The sequence below is a fragment of the Phlebotomus papatasi genome, chromosome 2 (genome assembly GCF_024763615.1).
Source record: "Phlebotomus papatasi isolate M1 chromosome 2, Ppap_2.1, whole genome shotgun sequence".
NCBI lineage: Eukaryota > Metazoa > Arthropoda > Insecta > Diptera > Psychodidae > Phlebotomus > Phlebotomus papatasi.
Window position 1 is genome coordinate 64,642,134 of NC_077223.1, and position 20,601 is coordinate 64,662,734.

Genomic DNA, 20,601 nt, shown 5'->3' on the forward strand with positions numbered 1-20,601 from the left:
TGTAAAAGCACGAGTCACAAAATTTCATTAAGAATTCTTCTAGTTAAATTCACATGCTTTTCACAATTTGACATAAATGTCAAAATAATGATATCTGTTACAGGAGAGATGCCAAATTTAAAAGCCAAAATGAGCAGTTTTCGCAACTTTAATTTTTGGAGGAGAAACGGATACAACAGAGCTTCATAGATATTTTGGTAAATTATAGACAAAAGGGGTGACAAGGTATCCCAGGCTTTCCGAAATGCTTGAACTCGTGACTTATATAATGCTGTATCTCAAAAGTACTTTCGCATAATTTACCGTTTACTGGTTCTCAACCGCTTTGAGCCGATTCATGAATCGCTCAAAAGATCCCCCAAAATAATTTTAAGACAGAATTAATTTTCGGGCAAAAATTACTTATCGGTTCATTACCGATTCATTACCGGTTCATAACTAATTGGAACCGATTTATAAATCACTCAAAACATTACCCAAAATACACTTCAAGAGTAATATAATTGAGTATCGAATTAAAAATAATTACTGGTTCATTACCGGTTCAGAACCGATTCAAACAAATTTAGACTTCTCAAAAATTCCAAGACCTTTCCAACGAGCCCAAATATAATACCATTTGTATGAGAAATATTTTCTCTAGATCCTTTTTAACTTTTGCCCTTGAAAAACCGTTATTAGGAATGATTCAACGGTATTTTCGTATACGAGGAAATGTCAGCCTGGGAAATCTATGAAACATATCTAAAAATGAAAAAAAAAATAGCATGACGCGTTTTCGAGCAATCTTAAAGAAGATAGTTTGGTGGGGGAGGTTGCGGGAAAAATGAGAACGTTTATGGTCCCAGGGTCGACTTATAGGGTCCTTCGAAAATCTCAAGTCTACCGTTTGGGCTCTAGGCGTGGTAACTGCTGGACAGTGTGACATAAAAAAAACTCAAAACTTCAAATTTTCAAATTTCCGAACAAAACTTTTGTAAATTTCCCTACTACGGATAGAGACCTATAATGATTAGCAGATGATCATATTTTGATCAACTTTGCATTGAATCCGAAGTAAAAGCTTGATGATTCATTTTGTATAAAAACCATTTTTATACCCATTTAGTTATTAACTGTATTACTATTCAAACTCCATAGGGAGAGCAGTTTCGATTTTGAGTTATATTTCGATCTGTATTTCAATTCAATTCAAATATATTGAAATGAATTTACATCAGTTTCAATGTAATGTTGATCAAAGTATGATCATCTGTTAGTCGTTATAGGCCCCTATCTGTGGTAGGAAAATTAACATACGATAGGCTTTTTTTGCTCAGCACGACTCATATATCATTATTTATATGGTTTGCATAATAAATTTCTTATCTGCTTTGGTTTTGCAAGACAAATATAACAAGTGGTGATACGGTTGATACGATAAGACCAATTTTGCGCTAGATTAATTGCTAAATTTTGATTTTGGTATATTACAAATTCAACTTAAAGATATGATTTAAAATCAAAACCTTTGGATGTATAAATATTCCTTTCAACTATACTATACCATAAGATTTTAGTTCTCGAACTCACAGTGTTCGTATAAAAAAACAATTGTTCTCAACTTATTACCGATCTAGAAAACATATCGTATGAAATATCAACTTCTAGTCTTGGATGATCCCCATAAAAAATCCCTAGATATGTTTTTTCCTCTCCCCCAGCCCCTTTTACCTCTACAAACTCATGTTTTTTTGTATACTTCTAAACGATTCCAACTATTTCTTTTATTTTAGGATAAGTTTTAAAGGTAGTTCAGATACATATTATGAAATTTGGTTAAATTTGGATTATGTGGAAAGTTTTTAAATTTCCAATCCAGCTGTAGCGGTTTTAACGAATTCGTAAAGGATCTGTAATTAATTTTATTTTAACGAATATAGTTTTTTATTTTATCGAAGATCTATTACCGGGCTAGAGGTCAAACGGTAATAGATACCGTGATATCGACTTTTACTCTTCGGTTAAATTTATCTGGAAACAGTTTTCCCCTTTATCTCACCATTTACCTCCTCCTCAAAAAGTCACACGATTTACAAGCACAAACCTGATGACCAATTTTTATTTTTAGATATTATATAATTTTCTAATGATCTATAATTTCAGCTCAAATCTGAATTTCGGTAACACCTAAGAAATTTACTCAAAGGCAACTCTCTCTCAGTCTTGTCTGTCTTGTAAGTTCGATAATTCCGCAAAGCTGTAGCAGCTATAGCATAAAATATGGTTTCTCAAAATTGACGTGTTTCTTATTATCTTTTAGCCCTTAAGGCAATCTCATGGATGAGCGCTTTGGTCACCAGTTTCCCCAGAACCCTCAATGTTCCTCCCAACGATTAATTCTCTATGATGATCCAACATGAACTGACTTTCAATACTAGTCCTCTCTATAATACCCCTCCCAAAGGGGTAACTCCCAGGCTACCACTAAGAACGCTCTTAGGAGAAATCGTCACCGCTCCGAGAGACATTTATGATGTCTACTCAGATACTAACGGGGCGACGGGTGCATGGGTTAACTATTTGGGATGAAGCTAGTGCTAACAATATTTTTAATCTCCAAATATTAAGAATGTTGACTTTTTGGGGGGTCACCAAAGACTCAAAGTTGATATCCCTAACTGATATACCTCCAGTCAGGTAAAAAATAATTTTTTAACGTATTTAAGCGTAATATTTAAAACTAATCGTTATAAAAATTTTAATATATAGAGAAAAATACTCTTCCTTCGAACGTTCATGCCTTCGTATAATAAGGATTTACTTTAACTTTTCCTAGGAAACTTACACCGTTCTGTTAAATATTAGTTACCCTATTATCAATTATTGATAATTAAGTAACAATTGTGTGTCTCTTAGGAAAAAATAAAATTAAATCACATTATTCGAAGGCATGAACGTTCGAAGGGAGAGTACTTTCCCCTAGTTTGATACGAGATATGCAAGATTGAAAACCTATCGCTTCTTAATTAATTATTTCGCGTAGTATAGTAGATTAAAAAATCATCCTCTATTTCGTCTCAAGACAATACAAGTGGAAACGTATTTAGTGCTTATGTTACTACTGTTTCTGTAACTCTGCAAATTTGTTGTAATTGCTAATTACATCTCCCTTTATGTTTAACTCTGCTATATAACTTTTCTTAATTAGATGTTGAAATGTTTATGAGTTCACGCTATTGAAGGTAAATGTACTTTAAAATTTCGTCTACTTTCTCTAAATTTGTAACTTTTATTGCTGGGAAGTCTTAGAGGTAGGAACAGGTACCTAAATCCTTGTTTTAACTTCCTTTTCTGCAAACTATTTTCCTACACTAAGAAAAAATTAGGGTGCGATTAACATTTTTTCCTCATATTTTTAACACTTTTTAGGTGTAAAAATATATCAACATTTTTTAATGTTAATTTTACACCCTTTTAAGGGTAAAATGAAAACATTTTAAGGGTAACATGAAAAGGGTAACTTTAACCCATAATACACCTTAAAAGTATAGTATTTACACCGATTTCGGATCAATACTGCAGGGTAAAATAAACTTAATTTAACCCTGCATTATTGATCCGAAATCTGTGTCAATATTATGCTTTTTAGGTGTATTATGGGTTAAAGTTACCCTTTTTCATATTTATTTTACACTTAAAAAGGTGTAAAATTAACATTAAAAAATATTGATATATTTTTACACCTAAAAAGTGTTAAAAGTTACGAGGAAAAAAGTTAATCGCACCCCTTTTTTCTCAGTGTAGGGATATTTTTTGGTATTTAAATCTGACATGTATGAAAGTGTGACATTTATTTAAATTCAAACTATAACGTTCTTGGCAATATAGGGGGAAATTTTTAGTCTTCGCACCTTCGCACAGATTCAGACCTATTTTTTTTTTTCAGAAAATATCTGACTTAAGATTAGCTATTAAATTATATTGACATAGATATAGGTCAGATTCATAAAAATTGTATGGGAAAAATATGAAATATGCGAAGCCAGAGTGTGTGCGAAGTCTGAAAGTCTTCCCCTGCTCTGTTTCTAATCCTGTTGCTTCCTATTGTCTTCCTTTGGAATCACCTTGTTGAGGAATAACAGGGGCTACAGGTGTCGTTATTAGTAACTTCCCATGGATGGGGTGGGGAAAGGTCACAATGAGATATTAGCACCACAGTCACACTTCACATTCACACATTTCGATTTTCGATTGTTGAACAAATTCCACTTAAACGTGAAATTGAATTTCGGAAGTATGTTTGTGAAATAAACTTACACAATGAGGCGCTCGCATTCAGCACAAATATTCTGACCGGCTGGCAAACCTCCCGTATTGGGTGGTTTAGCCTGGGCCACAGGAGCCGTCACATGCTTGGTGACACCACCAACTGGCGAGGGCTGCTGATTGGATGACTGATATGGTGTGGGACTGAATGGTGTGGAGGAATCTTCTGCAAACATGTCCACATTGTTTGGAATATGTTCAAGTGTTCAATTGATTAATTGATTTGTCCCTCACTGTCTCATCCCAACCCTAGCGTGAAATTAACCATCCCCAAAATTGATTCCCTCTCACCTGGTTCATTCGGATCATTTTCCGCTTCCTGCAGCATTTTGTAAACCTCCGAATTGGCTGAATTGTAGATCCTCTCGTTTTTCTTGAAGTTCACCCTAATTATTTTTGTTTTTCAAAAGAATTTATAAAAAGAAATTAATTGTGATTTATGTTCATTTGCGCAAATTATAGCTATTTTGTTACCAAACTAAGTGGACGTTAAACACAATTATCTCAAATTAATAAAGTTATTCATCGTCAAGTGTTAATTCAATAAGAGAGGACATCTAAAAAAAAAGTTAAAAATAAAACACTATATGCCATCAAATGCTTTATAGCGGGCTTATCTTTGGAATTCTTTTTATTGTATATTACACTGTTATTCAAAAATTCAACGGATATTTGTCCAAGATCAATTCAAGCTTCAAATAGACTTCAATAAAGCCTTATCGAATGATATTGAATTTTTTTAGAGTTCATGCACAGAAAAAAATCTTATCATTCATGAAAGTCATAAAAATTCGTGCTGAAAATTAATCATGTCTTATCACGGCGTGTGGGAAACGTCACGTTTTTTCTTTACTTCAGCTAATACCCTCTTAAGCAAATATTATCATTTTTGCTGTATTTGTCTACAAAAACAATTCACCACAATTATTCTAATTCTTGGTATGATCTCACATAAATATCTCAATCCAAACAATTATGCTTTTGGCTCAAATAAAATTTTAATATCCATCGTATTTCCTCGGGAATGAGCAGATAAAAAAAAGCGAAAAAGAAATAAATTCGAATCAGAAATTATTTCACGAGAAAACTAAGAGCTTCCGGTGAGGATTTTCGTGAAACTGATGCCTCCTCCGGAAGTTGAAGTAGAAAATTGGATAGTTTCCTCGATAAGCCCGCCAGTATTATCTTTTTGCCCAAGGTAAGTAATTGTGTTTAACGTTCACAACACACCACAATTAGGTGTTATGGTGTTTTAATGGAGGGATTGATAGAGAAAATGAAAAAGGGGTTGGTTGCAAAAAAAGGCCTCAATTTATCCTTTTTCATGGTCTTTCTCTTTTCTTATTTTATTGCAAATTGACTGTACGGTTGTGGATTGTGCGTCCTGCCAGACCATCCTCTCTGTCTATAATTCACAATAATAGAAAGTGGAGTTGGTAGTGGAGAAAAATCTCCTTGCCAGCGTACAAGGGGTGTTAAACAAATGCAAATAATTATTGAAAAATTAAAGTAAATGTTTACGAATAACACAAAATTAATTCGTATCATAGTTCATAATAATAATTAATAGTAATAAAAATGTTCAGCGTCCATTGAAGGAGTTAGGCCTTCTCCCAATTGAAATAAATATGGATTATTATTTGTTTTTTTCTTTTAACGAAGATCAGGTTGCAAATGCCAAACTGCGGTGCTTTCGATTTATGGGAAGCTCAATGCGATACGAATACTTCCAATGTCAGAATAATTGCAGTATTTAATCTTCAGTGCATTCGAACTACTGAAGATACTTGCATAACAGCGAGAGTCCTACCCCTCTACTCATTTTCCAATCATTTGGTAGATTTACCTTGATTTTTTAAGTAAACGACTAAACCACTGCATTAACAATTTAAATTAAAAACAGTTAAATTCCTACGATCAGAAAATACTTCACAAAACCTTCAATTGGGCAGTATGGTCGGGGAAACTGGGGTACCACTGAACATGGGGTAACACCCAACACGAACTTTTATTTCTAAACTATGTGATGAATCAAGTTTAGAAGAGATTCCTGCAGAGGAGCCAATGTCAGCAAGAACTCTTGTTGAAGTGCTTCAGGAAAAAATTGCACTGGACTCAAAAAGAAGGTCTGTAGTCGGGAACACAAACGGAAAAAATGATATACAAAATGAGATGAAAGCTTTTAAGGAGACGGGGATAAAAGGAATAGTTCTGTCTCAGATTTTCGACTTGTTAATGACTGTCCCTTCGACTAGCGTGGGAAGTGAAAGGGCTTTCAGCATCGCAGGCGCATTTTCCAACCGCATATGAAATAGGTTGGGTGATGCATCTGTGAACGCATTGCTTAGTTTGAAATTATTTTTCATTAGAAATGATAAAAGAAAAATAAAGGGATCTTTTTTGATTTTTAACAAAGATATAGCAAAGTTTCCCAGCTTTACGAAATGCTCGAACTTACCAGATAGAGCTCACCGTGATTTTTTTTTCATGTCTTTTGGTATCACTGATCTACTAGAGATCAAATTGATTCATAAATCACAAAAGCATTTGAAAATCAAAAAATTGATACTTAACCGACCCATTACCAATGCAGCCGGGTTCAAAATTTCAATACCTTTCCAAAAAATCCAAATTTAACCAATTAGGTTGAAAAATAAGCCTTCCAAAGTGGTTGACCTTTGACATTCAATAATTCAAAATGGCGAATTTTCCAGTCATAGGTATGTTTGGGGGAAATATCCGCCTGCACTAGCTCTAAAACGTATCCGAAAATCATTGAAACAGCTTGGGTCAATTTTGAGAAAAACCGAAAAAACATCGTCTTAGAGGGGATAGAAGGGGGTGGGGAGGGAAAAAAGACATCGAGAGATTTGTTTTTTTATTGGGGATCATCGAAGACTGGGAGTCGATATTTCTTACCGTTTAAGCTCCAGAACAGTGAAAAGTGGAAAAAAAAGAAGATTATAACTGCTTTTTCTTTGAGTTCGAGCAGTAATATCTATGAATTCATACAGATCTCGACCTCTGTAGTTTAAAATCTAATTAAAAAATCTCAGTGTTTGGTGCCATCCCATGTTCGGTGCTGCCCCGTATTTGGTGGTGCCCCAGATTTCCCTTATTGTCGAATGGCATTGTCATTCTAAGAATACCGAATTGTTCCTTTGAATTAAAATCAACTGCGGTATAAGGACACTCATAAAAATTTAGTATTTTAAACCGCATATAAGCATTTTAACACAATTTTAAGTTAAAAAAAAGATTCAATTATGCCTTATATATTAAAAATAAAAGTAAATTGTAAATTCCAAGATAAATTTAATATTAGAAAAATCTTCCTAAATTCTTATTCAACTTGAAAGAGTTTTTTCTATTTAAAGTGTGATAATTAAAAACTTCAATTGAATACTAAGGCCTCCATGTGATTAGATTTGATTTAGTTCAAAATTAAACAGATTCCAGTAAGTTTTTAATTTTTAAAAAGTAAAAATATTAACAGTTAAATGTTTCTTCTTATAGACAGAACATGAAACAAGTTTTTAATTAAATATTTTTTGAATATTAAATTTAATCAGGATGATCAGCAATTTTTCAGGATTCGTAATAAAGAAAAGAATTTCAAGAAAAAATTTATGAGTTCAAACCCTCACAATTTTTGGTGTCGTTCACTTATTGACACATCTTTTACCTCTGAATTATGTTATTATCGTGTTAATAATAACAAAAATATGATTTTACAACACTATTTTAAAATAATCGTTCCAAAATTTGGAAACATTTTTTGCAATGGGTTCAAAGATTGCTTTCCAATCGTAATAATTAAAATATTTTAATTCATATTTTGTGAATAAGACTATAAAATTTTCAAATTGGCAGTTAAAACAATTTAGAAATCAAAATTTGAAAACTAGAACTTGAAAAAGACAATATTATAAATAATTTTAAAGATTTTTTCCATGAAATAATCTTATACCAAATTTAAAATTAACGTTCAAAGAAAAATAAAGTATTCAGTTATAAATTTATTTTTTTCACATTTTGAAATTTTGAATCAGCAAAAAAATTGAAGATTTCATAAATAGTAAATACTAAATTGGAAATTGTTTAAATTAAAGTGATTTTACAGTGATGTTTGCAAAATGATAAATAAATTAATTATTTAAAGATTTTTTTTAATTATTGTAGAAATAGTTTCATTTCTACAACATTTTAATTATAATCCTTTCAAGTGGAGTATTTCACTTCTAAACATTTTTAAATAAAAAATGATAATAGTTTATTGTTGTAAAAGAAATGAAAGAAGTTTCATGAAAAGCTCATTCATCATTTGCACAGTTAGACACCCCTTGTCAGCATTCATTCCTTCTAAGCATTCTTATGTGATATGATCAGAGTGTGGTTGAGAATGGACCAAAAACAACTCACCCGAGCACTCCACCAGCCAGAACTTCCGCCTGTGCAGACAGCGTCTCTGCAATGGATTCATCGCTGTAGATGCCCACCGGGGTGTTGTACTGCTTGTTCACGATGCTCTTCACGCCCTCGCTTCCATTGACCTGGAAAACACTAAGAATGAGCCTCTGTGGGATAAACAAGTGCATCCTCGGGGACTTACAGCGAAAGGACGAGCAGCACTATTGAAGCCACTGCCAATTGGTTGGATTTCTTGGGGCTTGGCGGCCAGGGAGGTACGCGTAACAGGCGCCACATTGCCGGATAGTGAGGGTGATGGCAAGTTGCCAGCTGGGGATACAGTGGGCCTCCACGTGGAACCACCTCGTTGCACGGTGATCTCAAAGGAATTCCCACCACGCACTACGGCATCCTGGGCATCCTTGTGGCGGAGATTGTACACTTCCTGGCCATTTACCTTGATCACAGCATCACCGGCCACGAGCCCAGCATTCGCGGCTATGCTTCCGCCAGCCACCTGCAAAGAGACGCCCCATTTAGATCATGTTGCAGAAGCCCTATCTAGAGAGTAAAGTGCGCACCAGGGGGTGAACCTTTGACTGAATACCGCATTAACATTTTCGTGATATTTGTAATAAACTGCATAATGGCTAAGAGGTATGTTCTTTGATCAAATTTATATTCAATCAATACCTCTCATGGATGAAAGAAAGAAATATTAACAATGATATTCAGTGTGACAATTGCAATTCATCAAATTGTATTGATAATGTCAAATTTAAATTTTTTTTGAGTTTGTCTCCGAAGACTTTAAAAAATATTTTGTTTGCAAAATTATCTTGAATTTTAAGTGGATTGAGGGTAATATTTTATTTCAGTGAAACATTTTAGAGAAGTTTAAATAAATTTATTCAGACAGATAAAAGAGTTATCGGTTTTATCTTCCAGATAGTTTTGCCAAACTTTTCACAACATTACTAAAGTTTGCCTCAATAGCCATCAGATTATATTTTTCTTTGATAATTAATGGAATTTGGAAGCGAAAGAGCTATAATTTCTCAGAATCCTCTTTTTACTATTCTGCCAATCATTTTCCATTCACTTGGTTTTGGAAAAAAAAACCAATGAATAGAAGAAAATTGAAAATGAGCAGTGAAATATTAAATTTTAGTCAATAAAAATCTTAAATCTTTACAAAAATTTGTCCAAATTATATAATTAACATGCTTGTAAAATTAAAAAAAGAAAAACAATTATACTCCAATTGCTAAAACTTACAGAATAATTTTGGAAATTTTTATTATTTAATTACACTGACAACAGTGATTTTGTCCCTGGGTTCTCATGCTATTTTTTATATTGATAGGGTCAAATGATTTACGAAAATACTTATCATCTTCATTTTGTTTTTGTGCCTGGAATTTAGGCAAAACCGTTTTTCCCGTTTTTTGATACTTGAGGTGCCGGGTGCCTATTTGATTCTGCTGAACCGATTTCTTTCGTAATATGGGAACATTTGACAATTGGCAATTGACAAACGAAACAGATAGTACAGTCGAGTTCCTCAAATTTGAACGACGGTTGCATTCAAAATGCAAAATAAGGTTATGTAAAAGAAATTTTGCATGGAGTTTGAATTACAGTAGAGTCTCGCTATAGGCCATCGCTCTATAGTCCACAATTTATCGACCGTTGATTTCAAAACACTGATTTTAAGTTAGGTTATGTTTTTTAGTATGCGACATGCATAATTATTTTAATGTTTTTGGCAAACTTTATTGAGTAGTTGTGATAATTGTGATCCACAATGAAGAGAGCAAGGACAAGTACCACAATAGCAAAGAAAATGGAAGCCGTCGAGCAATTTCAATACTAAAAATCGTTGATAATTTTAAAAAATTACATGGACTAAGTGCGACCCAAGTGTCAAATGTGGAGCTCAGAGGCAAAATGACACATATCATATGGCTAAAGCATAGCATATGTGTCATTTTGCCTCTGAGCTTCACAAATTTGAAACCTAATATGGACTATAGCGAGACTCCACTATAGAACTATTTTTCTCTGATGTTTCCCCAATATTGTCGTATTATATTAATTTCCTCAACAAATTCCACCTATTTACCAACAAATTTAATTGATAAAATTCTCTAAAGTTATGTTCCTTAATTTAGGAAAAGTGAATTTTACGTAAATTCCGTTACGTTTTTGAAAATATTATTCAAATTTGAGGAGTGAGAAATGTCATCTCTACCTCCCAAATGTTCAAATTTGAGGGACTCTACTGTATAATCAGTAACCAGTTGTGACTATTCACGTTCGAAAATTTGACAACTAATCTAATAGCTTATGGTCTCTAAACATTTGAAGAAATTTTCGTTAAAAGTTGCCTTTTTAAAAAAATTTAACGTTTCTGCCCACAGTAATAGTAGTAATTTTCTTTTGAAAAGCATTTTTACAAAAATTGGTCCCAGTGTGTAAAGGCCTAAGAACCACGAACGAATATACTCGATCAACTATTTATATGCCAAAATATCTAGAACCGAGATAACTCATCCAAATCTAACTTACAGAAAAGACCACTCCGGAATAATAAAAAAAACTTTACGGTTTTTAATTTTTCAAAACTGACTGGTTTAATAAGCGGGAGGGTAAGCTTTCGATAACCTGTTTAAGGTTTCTAATCGTCTATTTTGGGAGTGATAGGAGAGAGGGAGGAGAAATCGAAATGAAAGTCCCTTTAGGTTTGTTTTCAAACAATTTATGAACCATCAATTGATTTCGGTAGTAGACTGATAAACAACTGAAAACAATCAGCGTATAGTAAAAAAAAAACAATCAAAAATAATTGTTGTACAACTTTTTCTACAGTTTTTTTATTACCTTAAAATAAACACTTATTCTTTACATGAAATTTACAAAATAACACAGTGTGATAATAATCACTTCTTTCATACTTAGCATCGCCCATTTGTTCATAAAATGGACATAAAATCTTGCTTAACATTTTTCATGTTTTGAAGAGATCTCCTGTGTCTTCGACATCTTAATCCCTGAGAGACAATATTTTGAACTTTCATGGGACTTTCAAGCAATTTGCTTGTCGTTTGAAAAGCTTGAAGAATTTCTAGTGTCCCATAAGAAAAGTTTTACAGCCTTTAAAATTACGTCTATCAGTAAAATGTGGCTTTTGAGTTGATTCAGAAGAAAATTGTAAATGGGAAATCATGTGCAAATTGAATTTTAATGCAGACCAAGTTGCACCAAAGTGGCAAGTTGGTAACCCTCCTATATGTCCCAACACTTCAGTGTTTCGATCTCTAATCATCTAACTAGAGATTGTGTATATTGAAAGCCGGTGAATATGGGTGTGCTTGGGAGAGATGGCGTATAAGGAAATTAATGCAACAACTATTAATTGTATGATTATCTGCAATGTACATTGAGCTGTCATTAAATACCTTGTCAATTAATTATGTTGCAATGAGAGAAAGCCGATTGAACAGTCTCAAGAGTCCAGAATTTTTTTTGTGGTTCCTTGAGGTTTTAAACTAACTTTGTGAACATTGCCATTTGCGTGTCTTCCGTGTATGGAAGATTTTTCTTGTGTATTTTTTTGGATTTAGCATTTTAACCCATGAAATAAGGCCCAAAAATTCTCCACCCCACAGTGTTGAGAGAGAAAGAGTTATTTTTGAACATAGTCTCTTAAATTCGGAGAAGAAAAATTTATTGGTAAATTTTGTTGGCTCGTGTGTTAAATTCTTTATCAAGTCGCCCTCTTCTTCCTTGTGGATTCGCGACGAAATTTTTATTTAACTCCCATGTCATCTTCCTCCACACACGGCAACCAGTTTGCGAATTTTGACCAAGTGTTGGCAAGTTACGTATATTGTTAACATCGTAATAAATCAATGCTATTTTAAATAAAACATTCTTGAGACTTATGTAACTATTTTGGAAACCAAGTGAGGGATTTTCTAAAGTCGAACGCGAAATATTTTCTTTTATTCGGTTATTCACCCTTTTCTCAAAATTATTTTTTTACAATTCAGTATCTAAAGGCCCATACACACTGAACCCAAACACAAGTAGATTTTGATTCTCCAATAGTGTCTTGGATAAAAGGTAAATGGAACTCTATTTGCACAAAAAATCGTTGAAGTTCGAAGAATTCAAATGAAATTTCGAATTTTCATACTAAATTTGCGAACAAGGTGGGGAAAATTTATCAAATATCACACTAAAAGGCTGGCAAACGAGTTACTTTTAGTGATTATGCAGTGATTAAATACTGGGGCAAGAACAGTAAACGTTGTTGTTCTGTTTTTTTTCCTCACAACAGAAGACCGTCACATTTTGACACTTGAGCACTTCGAAATTCGAACAGGATATAACTTCCGCCACCTTGCGAAAGTTTTAAGAAGTAAGAAAATCTCTTTTTTGGATTTTCAAATAGATTTTCGAATTTTTCAAGATCTACTTGTGGATGGTAAGACTAAGAGCAATTATTAAAAAAAATATTTTTAAAGAAAATTTTTCCTATCATTGTGTGCAAAATCGTAAATTTATTATTTCAAAAGGCTACGAAAATTGCTTAAAATGTGTAGACACCATAACAGGGGGATTTCACCCACTGTGCTATGGACCGCTGAGTCTTGGGAAATCTCCCCAAAGGGAGCATCTAAACGGGGGGATTTTATTTCGAAACCGCCATTTTGACACAAAAATCCCCCACGGAGCTTTAGATCGGTGCATTTTTGCTTATCTTTCGGCGCTTAAAATCTCCCTCTTCGAAAGCTCAATTTGTTTATGTTCGAATGTTTTGACTTTTCAAGCGATATTAAGTCTTTTTTTTTTGTATTTCAAGAGATGTTTTCCTCGTGAACTATTTTCAAAGTTATCAAGAGTCGAAAAGCAGGTGAAATGGGGACACGATATCGATCACTCCTTTGAATGCATCGTTTAATCTTTATTAATGGTCGAATTGTTAAAGTTGATTTATAGGAAAGTAAAAACTTACGATATTTTCTTAATTTAGCAACAATATTAGCATAAAATCCTTCAGTACGACGGTTTTGATATAGAGGATGTGTGCCCCAACTCCTCTTCCTTATAAAATATTCGTCACTAGGCATAACTATCAACTTTACCTATCTTTAATAAATTGTTTGATTCTAAAACATTGTGTAATTGACGTTCGAAACGTTTCGAAATAAAATAGAACGTCTTCCAGACTATCTATTTTGGTTAGAGCACACTGGGAGAATTTATAAGAGAGGGTGGAGAAAATTTATCCCAGGAATGAACCACTAGGGGAGATTTCCCGAGACTCACCGGTGCATAGCACAGTGGGGTGCATTTCGAAATCCCCCCGTATAGAAGACGCCAAATGGTTTATTCCTGAAATATTTTTTCCACTCTGTTATAGTCTCCCACGGTGTGTCTTGGCTAAAATACAAATTCGAATTGTTGGGTTCGTTTTCGAATAGTTTTGCGATGTATAAGGGTGGATTAATGGTAATAGGAAAAAACTCATCTAGAGAAAATCGACTTATCCGTTTAACCTTGCGTTACTGTGATTACTGAACTATTAATAGTGAACTACCTAAACCGGTTAAATTTGAATTGAAAAATAGTCCTCCAATCGGAAAGCTTACTTGAGGGCTGCAGCTCAGTACTCGGATATGAAAATTTTTCGACTGGAATTCCGAAAGGATTTTCAATTGCGCGTAGTTACTTGTCCTACCAATAATATAATGCCTTAGCCTTAATCACAGAACATCCTTACGCTGAGATAAATCAGAAAAAGTTAAAATAACATTCCGGAAATGTTAATTTTACCCTGCAGTATTGATCCATAATCGGTGTAAATATTAATCTTTTTAGGTGTGTTAGGAGTTAAAGGTACCCTTTTTCATGTTAATTTTACCCTTAAAAAGGTGTAAAATTAACATTAAAAATATTGATATATTTTTACACCTAAAAAGTGTTAAATTTCTAAGGAAACAATGTTAATCGCACCCTATTTTTTCTCAGTGTACAAAGTCAATTCAAATATTAAGGATTATTTCATTATTATTTCTATTATTATTATTTCTTTATTTATATAATTATTATTTCTATTTCATTGTTTAATAAATTGATTTATAGAATGATTATTGCAAAAGTTTATTAAATTACAACGGAAGCTCTCACAGCTATATTTAAACATCTAACGGTTAAGATGACATTCATAAACTAACTTTTTTTTAATGCTTATTTGCAATTCAGACTTTATTGTATACATTTTCATGTAATTTATGTACCCAACTCTGCCACTGACCTCAAAATATTCTTTTCTCTTTCAATGGTCATCTCCTGTTAATCTCTCCCCAAAGTGCATTCTGGCAAGATCAGTGGCCACAAGATGGGTCATTTTCTTAAATGCGACACACCGTTAAAAGTAGTAGTTTTTTTTTGCATGTGAATCCACCATGGTTTATTTAATGTTGGCGATATTTTTCACTTTTATACACAATTTGCATGCGAGACAAACACATTCACTTCCAAATGGGTTTATTGTACGGCTCTACCAACAATATTTATACATGGTCGAGAGGACGATATACTAAAAGAATCCAGAAATAAGCCGCAAATTTCTTCTGGCGAAGATTTTAATTCTTGTTTACTACACGCTGTTTCTCTCTGGACTTATAAGCCAACAACTGCAACCATGTGGAGGATGAAGGAGTTGAGAAAGAGTGCTCCATGAAGAATATTAAATGAACTATAGCCGACTTTAGAGTGATTCCACAGGAGATAAATTTCATCTCATGGTGAATAAATAAATTTTCTTTTTATTGACAAAAGAACACTCATAAAATAGTCTATTCAAGGAAAACTTATAGACCCATAGAGCAAGAAAAAAATTTGTTCTTTTAGCCATTACGACTTTGCCAATTAATCATCTTAAATGAGTCGCTCAGCGAGATACTATGATATTTAAATATTTAACATCGACGTATTTTTAATTAACACCCAAAATGACTAATGAACATCACACCAACAAAATTTAAATAAAAGACAGTCACTATAGTCACTACTAAATCCGTTTTGTGGTCATTGCATAAGTACCAATCAATCTTGGAAGGAATTGGATGACAAACGAGGCAATAATCACATTATCATTTGCCAATGAACTAAAATTGAATTAATTATTCAGCCGTAAGGAATCAACTCTAATACTATTTCTACTGATTTTATCGGTTGCAGCAGTTGTGTCTTTTCTACCTAATGTGGTCATACATATTTAATTTGTCGAAAGACTTCTTGGGCGTGTTTGGTATGTTGATTGTACTTTCGTGACCTTTATAAGACTTTCATGTGCACAATTGAATAAGGAAAGGAAGGATCTCTCTAGCACAAAACGCTCAATCTCTCAAGTCATTCTCTTGCCACAGGGAAAGATTTAAAGGTTTCAAGATTTCACGGAAAATTTTACAAAATTTTGAAGCAACTGTTTACTCTTCAAAAGCAGCTGCTTGGAGGCTTCCAATAAAATTTACATATAGGGGAGAGCAGGGCTATGTCTGTTACATCTTAAAATTTTGCAAATGAAATAGTTATGGAATTGAATTTAAAACCAAATTTTGAAAAACTTGTGAACATGAGCGAGCCTGTTTTGACTACACAATGCAGTTTGACTACTGATTATCTTTATTAAGTTAGATAAATAATTGTAAAGTGCTTATGACGTCAATCGTTCAGATCGTTCAGATTAAGAGTTGAAAAAAATCTATAATTCCTATTAATTGTTATGCAATGGTTTTCCAATAAACACACAAAAAATCAGAATTAAGATTTTCGAATGTGTGAAGATAATTGTTTTTTTTTACTTTCTTTTATGGCCTCTACACATTGGGAGAAATTTTTGTCAAAAGTAGCTTTTTTGAAGGAAATTCCCTGCAGCGTTGTAGGGGGAAACGTTAAATTTCTGTCAAAAACGCAATTTTTGACGAAAATTGCTCCCAATGTGTAGACGCCTTTACTAAAAGTTTTGATGTTTTTTCAAAGCATATTTCTCCACAGATATGAACAAAATTGGATACAATTTTTTGGTACGATTTTTGTTAATTGCAAAGAAAGCTTTTTTTTACATGGAAATGAAAAATTATTTTAAACTTTTTATTTATTTACAGCAATGTTAGTGCTCCACTCCCTGAGTATACTCTTCCCATAAATTCTTTAAGGACATAACCTTCTATTTTTTTCCGAATTTAAAATAATATGTCGGTAGAGACAAAGAAAGTAACTTAATTGAATCAAACGCCAAAAAAATCAAACTAAATTTTTCCGAGATTCGTGAAAAAAGTGGTTTAAAAATTAGTGAGAAAAGTTCTCCTGAAGAAAAACCAACTCCACATTGACATCCTGATAGTGATGATTGATAAAAAAAAATCCCTTGAATTTTACGATCCCTATGAAAAATTCCGAGAACATTATTTAATTGATCCCTGAAGGAAGTCCACATCCTGACAGAAAGCTCTGGTCAAGGCGAAAACAGTGTTTCAATCTTTTAGGGTAACCTTTTTCACTGGCATTACTTAATAAGTTAAATATATATTTACAATAGTTACTAAAAAGTGTTGCATTTTCAGTAAAGCAAAATATTAGAAAATTGCATTAATTAAGATTCAAGAACAATTCGGGTTAGTTCGATACCAAGCATATTTTCTTTTAAGTTTTTATCAACACAATAAAAAAATTAAAATTGCAAAAAATTAAGTTTAATTGTTGTATTTTCATATGCCTTAAAGCTTAGATTATTTTTTGTTATATTGAAAACAATAGGAAAAAAGTTCATTTGCGTTTGGCTCAAAACAATTTAAGTTCTGAAATTTAACGAATTTGTTTCTAATTCTGTGATCATATTGCAAACAATTTATGTGAGACGTTTTCCTGTAACATAATATCGTTTTTCTACGATAACTCGCAGAACAATTGACCAATTTATTCGTAACCTAAATCTCTATAGATATTGATTAGAACCTTTTCTTTGAAATTTTTGACTCGTCGCACCCATATTTCAAAAATTAAGGGAAAGTGCCCAGTTTTCTTTCTCCCCCCCCCACCCTAACCCCTCCAAAACCAAGTTTTTGGGTTTTCTCAAAATTGGCCCAAGCTTTTTCAATGATTTTCTGATATTTCCTAGTGGTACTCAAGGCGAACATTTCGTCGAAACCTACCTATGACCGGAAAATTCGCGATTTTGAATTATTGAAGGTCAAGGATCAAGCACATCGGAGGACCCAATTTTCAACCGATTTGGTTAAATTTGGATTTTTTGGAAATGTAATTTCGAACGCGGCTGTAATTCCCTAGACACACTTACGACTTAAGCCGAGAGATGACTTAATGGAAAATTATGGAAATGAAGTTTAATCATTATTTCGAATACGCTAAGCCGTCTCTCAGCTAATGCTCAGATCTGTCGAAGCCATAACGGTCTTCATAGGTAATGAATTACTTAAGTACCGATTTTTGAATATATTTTTTCGGAAATTATTGTTTTTACTTCCCCTTAAATTTTTTTCGAGCTATAGGTCAAACGGTAAGGGATATCGACTTCTTGTCTTCACTGCTGCCCCCGGTCCCCCTACCATAAGTGGAAATTATCTCGGACGATCTTTTCTTCCTTTTTCTCTTATCCCCGCTCCATCTCCTCCAAAACCATGTTTTTCGGTTTTTCTCAAAATTGGCCCAAGCTGTTTCAATGATTTATCGGATATGTTTTAGGGGTATTCCAGGCGAATATATCGTCCAAATTTAAAATATATTGCATAGTCACATTTATTCAGAAACCTAGGAAAATTTTGATCATTACGACGCCTGAGATCGCACAGAGCATGGGCACTTTTCCCTTTAGATTTTTTATCCGAAATAATTTTGATAATTAGAAGGTTTTTATTAATATTTTCTTTTTATGTATTTGATTTATTCATTTGCACTCTCATATCCCTGTATATGTAGTAATATGTATTTATTGTTTTCAATAACAATCATTTGCCAATGCTATTAATAGACAGAGTGAGGAAAGCGAGGTAGCAATGTAGAATAGCCTTTTCGCTTATTTTATCGAATGTACCCAAGATATTGGCTGATAATATTCATTAATGTAATTGCTTTTAGAATAATTTTCGATGATTTGAAAATTAGAAGTATTAAAAACGCTTTGTAGCGAGTACTATATACATTAAACTATGTATCAACCATGAGGGTTGGATCGTCACCCTAAAATAAAATGATTAATTTAGAAAATGTCTTGGTAATGGGTTACATGTCGACAAATAATTTTCAAAAAAAAAAAAAATCCGTTGGGGCGACTATTCAACCTTCCTGGTCGATATAAGCTTCATTTAACTTTATAAATTTCACGATACTAAATTCATTTAAGAATTAAGAATTTTAATTGGTTTGAAATTGTACAAATTCTTTAGTTTTCGAGGTCTTTAAATCCGTCAGACTGCAACAACCCCATCCTCCCCTATAGTCTTAATCAACTGAAAAATGTCTTCAATGAGTTTGAATAAAAAAATCTCGACTAATCATCAAGATCCCATGTTTTGAAATTCTTTTCAACACTCTGATCTTCCTCTAAAGATCACTTTTCTGAAAATAAAATCCGAGATGATTTCATAAGCCAAAATTACAATCATTGGCCCAAAATTATGACCATTGAGCATGGTGATCGTGAGGCATTTCCAATTATCAAGTGTATAATTTTCTGTTTTGCGCTCAATCGTCGTCACTTTTTTTTTCATTCGACCAACTATCAAATATCAATTAAGCGTCGATTTGGTCGCTTTGGCATACGTTAAAATGACGGTTATGAAGGGAAAGTTAGTACACTTCGCATCTCTTGATGCATTTACCAAGCGTGAGGATGGAGGTGAATTGCGCAAAAAAAGAACAATTTTCCAAAGTGTAATTACCGAGGTGAAATATTGATGTTTGTAGACAATTTTAGCGATTACTTTTCAATTTTGTCGTGTTTGTTTTTTAATCTTATCTTGGCAGCGTGAAGGTGAATTGATGCAAAATACGCAGAGTTGTTGGCAAACAGATTTGACCTGTGAGAGTGGTTGGAAATTTACAAGAAATTCTTATATATTATCATGAAGTTACATTGAGATTTTATTCATCAGACAGGAATTGCATTCATTAGTGTGAAAGAAATATTATTTGGTGTAAAGCGTGAAATGAGTTCATTGCATGATCACTTTCTCAAGTCACCAATCTTGCTGGATTTACGAGCGGAAGAATAAGAAGTTGGAAAAGGGCGAGAAACTGGGTCATTTTGTATCCTACAGGCTCATAAAAATTGAGGATGTAGCACAAGTCGGCAGCATTTAAGCTTCAATGAACTCTGTACCCAATTTTTCTTGTCTTTTCTGAGGGTTAAATTAAAAATTTACCGCGCGAACTCATCCACATCTCTCTTCTTCACCTTTAAAATATTATAAATGGAAATTTCACTTTAATGCACCTTCAATCACTTGGTTCTTTTGGGTGAAATTCTCTTTTATGAATATGACACAATTTTAATATTATTTCTCATCAATATGCGACATCAAAAATCCCCTTTGATCAGTATGAAATCACCTTTAATATTTACTCCTTCAATTAGCTCAATCAGACGAGACTTTTTCTTCCATCCGTCTCTGTTTACCTCAAGCAAATTAATGACATGCCGATGGATATGGTTTTAGAGCCCAAAAGAACGACCAAAATATCGACATTTTCTCACAAATCCCCCCATTTAGCTCCTCATTCAAGAGAAATTCCTCTGATGTGAATCACTTTGCGCCTAATCTTCTTGAGCTGAAAACTCTTCTCATCTGA

At 33.2% G+C, this 20,601-nt stretch overlaps 1 protein-coding gene across 4 annotated transcripts in view; it reads right to left on the minus strand.

The window, feature by feature from the left end:
• LOC129803870 (PDZ and LIM domain protein Zasp) overlaps window positions 1-20,601 on the minus strand; it is a 70,685-nt gene that overhangs the window by 24,142 nt on the left and 25,942 nt on the right. For 2 of the 4 annotated variants that reach the window (XM_055850693.1, XM_055850692.1), the window contains exons 3-5: window positions 8,921-9,235; window positions 8,731-8,861; window positions 4,600-4,694 (exon numbers count right to left, since the gene is read on the minus strand). In XM_055850693.1, coding sequence (XP_055706668.1) covers window positions 4,600-4,694; window positions 8,731-8,861; window positions 8,921-9,235 — 541 coding nt within the window. Of the gene's footprint in view, window positions 1-4,299; window positions 4,475-4,599; window positions 4,695-8,730; window positions 8,862-8,920; window positions 9,236-20,601 lie in introns of all 4 variants that reach the window. The other 2 variants (XM_055850691.1, XM_055850690.1) reach the window with 2 other exon arrangements.